At 34.4% G+C, this 9,919-nt stretch overlaps 1 protein-coding gene across 1 annotated transcript; it reads right to left on the bottom strand.

Moving 5' to 3' along the window:
* Positions 1-4,502: 4,502 nt before the first annotated feature.
* Positions 4,503-8,761, bottom strand: LOC117100613 (ATP synthase subunit d, mitochondrial-like). The gene is made up of 5 exons (XM_033240398.1): positions 8,574-8,761; positions 6,913-7,009; positions 6,539-6,610; positions 5,616-5,678; positions 4,503-5,018 (listed from the first exon to the last, which is right to left on the bottom strand). Exons 1-5 carry the CDS (start codon positions 8,693-8,695, stop codon positions 4,881-4,883), a joined length of 492 nt encoding a protein of 163 aa, XP_033096289.1. The 5' UTR covers positions 8,696-8,761; the 3' UTR covers positions 4,503-4,880.
* Between the last annotated feature and the right edge of the window lie 1,158 nt (positions 8,762-9,919).

Below are 9,919 nucleotides of genomic sequence, written 5' to 3'. Positions count from 1 at the left end.
AAAAAGGTCCAAAAAATTATGATCTCGACCCACCCAGAAAAAATCCTGGATACACCTCTGCCTTTATTTGACTCATTAATTATATATTCGCAGGCTGTCCTTTTTTGCTACAAAAAAAAAAAAAAAAAAAACACGTTGAATGTTTACTGGCAAATATAAGTACCTCATTGCTTTAATCAACCAAAAGTGATTTGAATTAGAAATATTTTAGCAACAAAGGATGACTTCATCTCTGAAAATAATGGAATTGAAAATTTTGGCATGCAAACTCCGCTTTCCAACTAAAAATAATTTTGTTCTGAAATTCTGCATAGTTTTTTTGTTTCCCATTTTGAAAGTTGGCAAGAAAATGTTGTTGGCTTATTCAAATGTTGTGACAACAAGTATCGTATTTCACTTTTAACCTTCATTTAATACAGTGCTTGTCAAAGTCACCAGATTAATGTACAGGGTATTTATTATCATGGTCTAGTGCCTTTTTTACAACCGGAGGTCTGTTACTTATCCCCGTTCATTGAACACGAGACAAACATGCACAATGTGGAACCTCTTCCCCTCCCTGGGGAATATTTCTAGTTGTGGTTTTATGTAGTCCTTTGTGTATCAGACATGGAAATGTAGGGGATGCACGCTCTCTAAAAGAAGTATAACACTTATATAGCACAAAATACATTATAAATAACATTAAAAATTGAGTATCTAATTATTCTGGAATTATGCATGCAACATGCAATAAATCTTGAGAAACAAAATGTATGAACTTTGATAATTCCAAGAATATTAAAATCAGGCTACATAGGAAAAATGTTTTGATATGTTGTAGAACTGATCTTTCTAAGACAGAAAAAAAAAGTTGTTTGACGAAAAAGCTGGGAAGGTGAATGAGATAGATTTTTTAATATTAACTGCCAGTTTTTTACACCTTTTACTCCGTTTTTTAATATTAAAAATCTGTATCTCATTCACCGTTCCCCATTTTTATTAGAAAAATCATTTCTACAACATATTCAAAAATTGTTTTCCTCCGGAGTCTGACTTTTAAGTGCAAATCTTACTAGGGACAATAAGTCTTGGGTTGAAATAGTGATAATACAAGTTTTACAACAACAAAAAATCAACATATTATTTAGATGTTCATGCACTGAGGGCATGGCACCTGCAATGTCTATAAATAATACAGAATAATATGAAGCTGTGTATTGTAATTGGTAAATCTCTTCAATTTTGTTCACAAAGCCTGATATATCATACAGCGCAAAATCAAATTGGTTTCTCTTTCAATTTCGTAATCCAGACTAGGGATATCTGTAAATTTATATCTTTGGATCAATGTTGATGGATAGATGAGAGAAACACCCAATTTCATGAGCCGATGCCTTCTATTATTGGTAAAGTATGATGTATAATAGGAGATGCATAGAAAAAAAATCCATCACCATTTCTTTGGAAGCATGGCTGTAGGTTGGTTTTCACCCAAGGGGGAGCGAAAATTGAGAATGAGGAATTGGGGGTTGGGAAAATTGAGAATGTGGAACTAAATCCCTGGAACAGCTATTAGCTGCCATGGGGCACTGTATATACACCCCCACACTCTCTCTCCAGCCAATGCCCATGGTAGGGGTCCCAAGTTGGAAGAAGTCATTTCCGGAAACTGTCTACTAGTGGCTGATCCAGCAAAAGAAAATAGAAGGGAGTGGGGACGGATGGATTTTCACAGAATGTGGGGTATGTTATGATTATGGCACCTCTAGATGGCCGGAAATGACATAAATTTTAAAACATAATTTTCTTATTTTCCTTTTTTTTAATATAATTTGGAAAAATTTAGAGGCCTGGGCTGGCTGTCGATCATCCCACTTCCCCCTTGAATCCGCCACTGATTTGCAGTGGTTAATGACTTTTGTTAACACATTTAATTTTATCTGCGTCGCATACATGCACATAAATGCAAGATTGAGTATAGGTAAAACAATATAATCCCTGAATGAAGAACCAAAAATATATATTCTACTCCAACCTACCCTCCTGCCTAAAACACCTTGTATACTAATAACACCAAATTTTTAGCATTTTTATCAATAAATCCTTACAGCTTCAGGCCAACTCATACTTGCCTTGCCTTATATTATTAGATCACAACAGAACGTTTTTCTGTTCTCAGACCACCTGTCTGTGATTGAGAGCATTACCTGTTTACTGCAAGAAGGTCAGGCTTTCCTGTTTTTATCCCCTTGTTTTTGTCACCTTGCAGACGTACTAAACTTAGATAAACCCAAAAGGTACGGTAGTTGAAAGCACATGAAGTAAGAAAAAAGAAGCATAAAATATGCAGATATCCCATCAGCAGGTGATAAAATTATTGACAGGTGTACTGCCCAAGTTGTTTTCAGTACTACCTGTTTTTTAATCAGTATCTTGCATTGTTGAAAAAAAAAACGTCTGACAGGGTAACATTATGCCAATATCCTGCAAGTAATAATTGTACTAACAGAGTTTTCTTTTATTTTGTTATTATTTAATTTTATTTTTTAAAGTAAATCTTGTATTTTTTTACTTCATATTTTTTTCTTTGAGTAGCCAGATTGTCTTTATGACCAATCACAACTTCGACTTACAGACCATTAATTCATGGAAAACAGAATTCGACATGTAAAATAATATGAATTTGGAAATTATTCGACTTGGGAAAAAGTCGAAAATAGGCAAGTTTCATCATCACCATCAGTTTATATAGTCTATTATTATTCCATGCAAGCATGCGTTAGACTGTACTTGTAATCATGGCAGCTTTTCATTCGGCACGATTCTGTGCAAGCTCTTTTTCAATCCCTTTGCAAGACGGTCATCTCTAATCACGTGAGCCCAGGTTTTGCAGGGTCTACCACCAAAGTTTAACTGTATTATATAAAAAAAAATTCGAAGAGCAAAGCAACTAAACAATGTGTATTATATAGACAGAATTCGGAAACTCTGCAGTTGATCTATGAATATTTCTATAAGAATATGATGTATCCTGAAGGTTAGTTATCCTTTAAAGAATTTTTTTTTATTCCAACAGCCGCCAACCTTCTCTTTGCCAGCTTCACTTTAATTGTGACGCAAAAAGTTAACTAAACTTAGAACTATACATTACCCCGGAGCTGGGTGTGTGTAGTACTGTTGCCAAATAATAGATTGTTAACTCGTACATAAATGGCAAGGAACACCGTTTTCTAAAGGCAATGACCTTAATATAATTCATTCATGTTATATTTAGGATGACATTTACAAAATTTCCGTTCTATCTTTGTCAAGGAATTCTATGGATTATTTTTGGAAATTATTTTGGACATAAGATTGATAAAATGTGTTACTTCCATTGTAGGAAAGAGCTTTATATATTTACTGCAATACCGATTATGAAAGCAGTGAAAGTACTGTAATGGTAGGATGCAACGGGGGAAGACTGGGACCCACATTGTTATGGTCCAGTTACTAGGGGAACTTGGGTCTGCAGAGAGGGCTCGTGTTTCAACACTTCTATAAGGTATTATTCAATACCATATTTGCGCACTTAAGGTGCATATGTATATTACTTTTGTTCAGTAATAATTATCACAATTATCATTTTAAGTTCTAAAAAAGGCGCATCGGTACGGTCAGCGACCAGTTGAAAGGCTGCCACTGGGACGAAAGTGTCCTATGTGTAGTAGTCTAGTAGAAGTCTGCTGAAAATCCAGGCATGCATTATGTACGGTACTAGGAATATTCCCGAAGGAGATTGTTATTGCTTCCAATGACAAGAGAAAAAAATGCTATTTTCTTTTGGCATGTTCAACTTCGGAAAGCACTGCATAGATGCCAAAAATTGTTGAAATACTCATCATTATTACCTGGTTGTAACAAACAACATGTAATATTGTGGATTTTGATGTGATTTTCTTGTGTAAGCCTATTATATCCTTCAGCATCAAAAGATCAATGCTCAATGCAAGCTATCGTTGTCATGAGCACTGAATCGTGGACACTGGCGCTATAGACGTCTCCAGAATTAATATCATTATTATCATGATTCTACAGTACGCAGTGTATTCCAAACTTTATTTGTTCATCTTAATTCCTGAAGATAACTAACAAAGTTTGAAAAATAATAATTATAAAAAATAATTACAAGTTTGTTTCATGCAGTGTCTTATGTCAAACTTATTATTGAACCCAAAGATAGTAATAAGGAACCCGCACCACCAACATTGTCATTCTCTCTGTCGTGGTTTTCCACACAAACGAACAATACACATCGTGTCACTGGTGCTCACTATTTGACAAGATGAACTAAAATTCATCAATTTTCTAAAAAATTAGCAATCAATCAATCAATCAAAATATTTATATAGCGCCAATATCCAGAATGTTCAGTGGCGCTGTCACACTTGTTCAGAATGCTCTTGAAAAAAGGAAAGCACCACAATAATAAATAACACTTAAACAATCATTAATATAACTCTGATTTATTCTTGAATCTAGCATTCATCAATGTCTATGTTAGTCACCATGGGAACAAATTACAATCATAAATTGGTATTACACAGCAAATTGCTTAAATAGATTGAATATTACATCAACATTCCATCAGCCCAATCCTGAAATAATTTTTTTAAACACCAGAAACATCTTAACAGCAATATATATTTCTACCCTGAGGATAATGCATTGTGTAAACAGTTTCAATTTTGCATTATTGCTACGGTGACAGGCAGTTCATCCAACAATGATAGAGGGCGCTTTATACTAGTAAAGGCCATGTTGGCTACAAAGATATTTTTGATTGGTATATGTATGTTATGGGTGGTGGGGTTTTTGATTGGTTGATGTATGTTACGGGTGCTGGATGTGGATTCTACTTAGGCCTTCTGTTCCCAGATGGGTATGTGTGGCCACCATGGATATTTCTTTAGATTTTCGGCAGACTCAGGGAAATACTCGACATATTCTTCAATGGTCATCTCCTCAAATGGAATCATTCCGTTTAGTTTAGTTATCTGTAAAAAGAAAAGCAATCAAATTTTAATATTAAATTAAACAAGCACTCTGATGTGATGTGGGTAATCCTTTTTTTAAGTTTAAAATATCCCAATGAAGAACATAGGATATACCCTCTTTTAGGTTATGACTAAACAATTAGCAAATTCATTACTAAATAATGACCATATTCGATGACTCTACCCTGTGAACGTGTGTGGTATATTTACATGGGGATAACTGCAACTTGTTTCAGAACAGAACAGAATGTAGTATAGTTCTTGTCTGAATGCTAGGAGCTGGTTTTGCTCAAATTTATGTAGTTGCAGAGAACAATAACTTGTTCTCTGCAACAAGTTTAACTTGTTGCAGAGAACAAGTTAAACTTGCATAAGTCGACTTTGCCTACTCAAATAGTTTTTAAGTCAATCTTATTTTACATGCCAAACTGTTGTGTTTCCATTGATTAATGATCTGTGAGTCAAATTTTATCTAGGTCGAACAGTTTATCAATGCCATTTTGGATTCGACTTATGCAAGTTCAACTGTATATGGTAGTTATTATTATTTTTATAATGGTTTTATTGGTACATTTCTTTGTCTAAGCTGTTTCCTACCTCTTTTTCATACTTTGCAATTCGGGCCTCAGAGGCTGCCTTGAATTCTAGAGCTTGCTTATCCTGCAGAGAAAAAATTCATGACTAGAATAGTAATGTTATGTACAGTTTCATAAAAAACAGCCAATCAAAACTTGCAAGCAAATAGGGGGCATGCTTTCACCCTTGCAACGTAAGGCTGGACTTTTTTTATCCCTTTTTTTGCGATCTTATTCAGCAAGGAGGGAGAAAAAAAATAAAAATAAAATGTTACTATCAATATTGGTAAGAGGCAACCACAATATTTTATTTATTTAATTTATAAGCCATGAAATACTCGCACCTAGGGCTGAAACATAGTGAAAGCCACTTCACAACCCGTCAACAGTGCAAGCTGAGGTAAATAATCATGTCCTGCAAAGAATGGTCAGTGTGTAGTTCTAACCCTCGACAACGAGGTTCACAACCTCAGCCTGAATGGAAATTGCTGCGCCAAACTGCCTTCCCCTATTTGAGGGGAGCGGAGGGCATAATAAAAATTAATATAAAAATTCTATTTTTTTATGAAATTTGCATTTTTTCGTGGTGGAGGGTGCGCTAACTGGCCAAAAATAAAATTCAATTTTTATTTCAAAAAAATAATCATTTTTGGCAGTCAGAGGGTTCGTTAAACAAGGAATAAAGTCTCGTCTAATTAGGTGTGCATTCTACCCCTAGAAATTAATAGAAACTTACCATCACTAACCCCCAGAGGAACTGCTTCCTACCCCTTCCAGCAAACAGAATGCAATGCAATATTTGCTTCCCCATTAACAAAAAGGGTCAACATAATTTTCTTCTTAAAAACTATGTCTAATTTAGGGAGGTACGGAAATATTTTGTCCATTTTTCGAATATGGTGATGGGGATGATGTCAATAGTTGATAATTTTATGTTCTCATTACCATAAGTTTTTCCTGCTCATCTATCTTTCCAGTAACATTCTCTTGAGGGAATGGTACCTTAACATCAGCAAACTATGAACAACAAAAAAAGAAATGTAAAGTTATTTAAAATACATGCTAAACAATAATAGTAAAAGTGACATGACACTAACACTGTGACAGCATGATTCACTGTGGTAAAAATGTTCTTTGTTGGAAATTTTGAAGGTGAGTTTTTGTGTACTTAAATCATTTTTCATGTAAGAGGCCCTCAATCAATTTTGACTAAGTGCAGGACATCGTAAGTTTGGGTTTTCCTCTAAGTAAATTATTCTTTATATCAAAAAAATATATAACAATAATGTTATATAATGATAAATAAACTGGTTACATACCTGTTTCTGAAACTTGTCAACTAACCCTGGAACGGTGACCCTAGCCTTATAGTATGCCCAGTCAATCGCTGGTGGCTTCTCTGGAGTAGCCATAAACCTGAATAAATAAAATCACATTAAGCACATAAAAGTTATATAATATAAAATAAGATAACTTTTTATGGGGTTTCCATGGTCTTTAGCAGTTTTGGTCTCTCATTAGAATAATAAAGATAAGACATTTGTTAATTTGGGACCACGGAAAAGTGGTCTTTAATTGGAGGTGGTCCTTAATAGGAGGGAGACCTGTATTCTTGATCTATGTCTCAGTGGAAGGTAAAAATGAAATTTTCTTGGGCGTTATCATGGATAATATATTTCTGAACATTATAAACAATATATTTATTATTAGAGTAATCCGGACTAATTACCAATCAAACTTAAATGACGTTAAAGGAGATTAAATTACAATTACAGTAGATAGTATACTTTCACTTTTCTTTCTGTATTGTCCCTAATATCTGCTAAAGCGAATATTATAAATATAATATTTTTATTTAAAATTAAATAATAATAGTTTCATTTTTATTTACAAAAATATTGCTAATTTAATGATTTATTAAAATTACAGTCTTAGTTATCAAAAGTTCAAAGGTAACATTAAGTTATTAGATAATATACCCACCCTGACTCATAAAATTACCTGATATTCAAGAGTTAGATTAACCTATTTATATCAGTCTCTCAAAGGAGTTGACATGCATGTCAAAGGTAAGAAAATGCTGCCCGTTATAAACAAAACCACAAGTCAACTGAAAAATCATGTGACATCGCCTACTTTAGACATATACTGTGCAACACAGCACCACAAGACAGGAGTGAGTGTACAATAAGCAATACACTACAGTTTAGATTAAAGCAGATATTTTAATCATTAACCACCTCAGCTTATCTTAACTCAACATTAATTTTCTTTTACAACGTAGTTAGCCGTCTTTGAAGAAAACAGCACCATTATTAAAAAGAGGGGTAAGTCAAACACTATTACTTTTTATGGTCAAATAAAACTCATTATCTGTCAAATTAAAGGCTATCGAAAATGTAAAAAAAAAAAAAAATGTTTAGTTGGCAGAAACCATGAGAGCTCTTTGACCATGCCATGACATGATGGTGAACTTGTTTCACATTTTTTATACTTGAGTTAGTTAGAGCAATCCCAACCAGGCCTAGGCTAGGCTAGCCTACTAGCTGACTATATATATATATTTTTAAATTTTGTTTTGTGTAATGTTTGAGCAGTCTGTAATTGCAATTTTACCATGTAATAATTAGGAAGCATAAATAGGTAGGCCTACAACATGTAAATTTCATTTGTGGCCAAATCCTTGATTTTAAATCCATTGCGGAGGCTGAGCACACTTTTGCTTCTTTTGGAAAGCAGGAATCTAGGCCTAGCCAATGATTAACCATGCAATATTGTACACCGGACGATAAATAGTACAGACCTTCTCCTAGGGCCTAGGTTACAGAAGTCCTGAGAAACATGCATACCCTACGTTCAGACCTAGCCCAGTGAAATGTATGCTAGCTTACACCGCTACGCGCACACTTGAGCGGAACCCTGCTGCAACGCTAGGCCCAGGCAGGCTAGCGCAAGAGATGTTGCGAAAGGAGGAACCTACTTAGCTCGTATAGCGTCTGATTTTCCTTTTAATGCATTAAACTGAGATTTCTGGTTGACTGGAACTCTTTCTGCAAATGCTGCCCAATCCACAGCTTTCTTGGCTGCCCTTTTAGCCGCCATGATTACGATTTTTTAGGATGGACTTTTCGGAACTTTCATACGCCGGCTAAATTCAAGATGGCGACTGCCATACATAAACTCTAGAGGGCTCTTTTCATAAAAACGTTGTTTGATGGAACATAAAAAAAAAAAAACATGCAAAAATTTTTTTACAATTTATTTATTTAATTATTGACAGAAGATACCATTGAGCGTCATAGTTATAACAAAAACGTTATGGATTTTGCATGCAGTTGCCACCAGTAAAGGTTAAATAAGAACAATCATTGTTTTGAGCCGTAATATCACAATAGGACAGGCCTATATGCTTTTAACATTATTTTAAAATGACATCAAAATATTGATGTAGGCCTATACTACTTTGCATAGGCATAATTTAATACCTAGCTTGTGCCGATTTTCTATTTCTATCTGTTCCTTATATTAACAACGTGAAAATGTTATATACTTAACATCGAATTATGGGGAGACCAATTGCGCATTTTTTAATTCATGTCAAGGGTGATAATACAATTAGGAGGAGGCCTATAAAATTTATATCCTCTCTTTCTTGTGCAAGACAGGCAGTTTCTTTATAACGATTATGGATTGAAGGATGGGCCTAAAGGAAAAAAAAAGCACAAAAAAAAAACCCCAAGAAAATTTGCCAACCGCCGAATCTCCTGGAAAACTGGGTAAATCCAAGGCACTGTTAGTTTCGACAGAACAATTGCCTTTTGACCATAGACTCACCATTTCATTTTGTATTGTTATTGGTGTTTTTTTTTGCCAAATAGGCCTATGTGTCTAGTATACGGAAGTTGTGATAGGATTTTAACCCAGGACCCATGTTAATAAAAGGCAAGCATCCCGGCAAGAATCTTACCATCAGTTAACAAATTTTTCGCGCAAGGCCGCTTTTCGTTTCTCTCACAGGCTTAGGGCCTATGGTAGAGGCATCTCTGTATGTTTCATATTGAAGAGTTTTATGTCTGGTATGTACATTGCCGTTACTCGTTATTGAAATTATATTACCCTTATAAATAAATATTAGTAAACTTCTTTGAAATTGTTGTTTTATATTTTTAAGCACCAAAAACAAAAACCAACAATTTAATCGACAGGGGATGGTATAAGCAGGCATTCTTTTTAAACGTTTCATTTATTCTTTATTTACACAAACTTGGCATATTACAATACAGTAAATAGCACAATAGATCAATATCTTACAATTTATACAAGAAA

This window comes from Anneissia japonica, unplaced genomic scaffold (assembly GCF_011630105.1).
Source record: "Anneissia japonica isolate Jap-2015-1 unplaced genomic scaffold, ASM1163010v1 scaffold287584_len476085_cov161, whole genome shotgun sequence".
Taxonomy (NCBI): domain Eukaryota; kingdom Metazoa; phylum Echinodermata; class Crinoidea; order Comatulida; family Comatulidae; genus Anneissia; species Anneissia japonica.
Note: the sequence above shows the minus strand (reverse complement) of the source record. Positions and strands in the feature narration are given on the sequence as shown.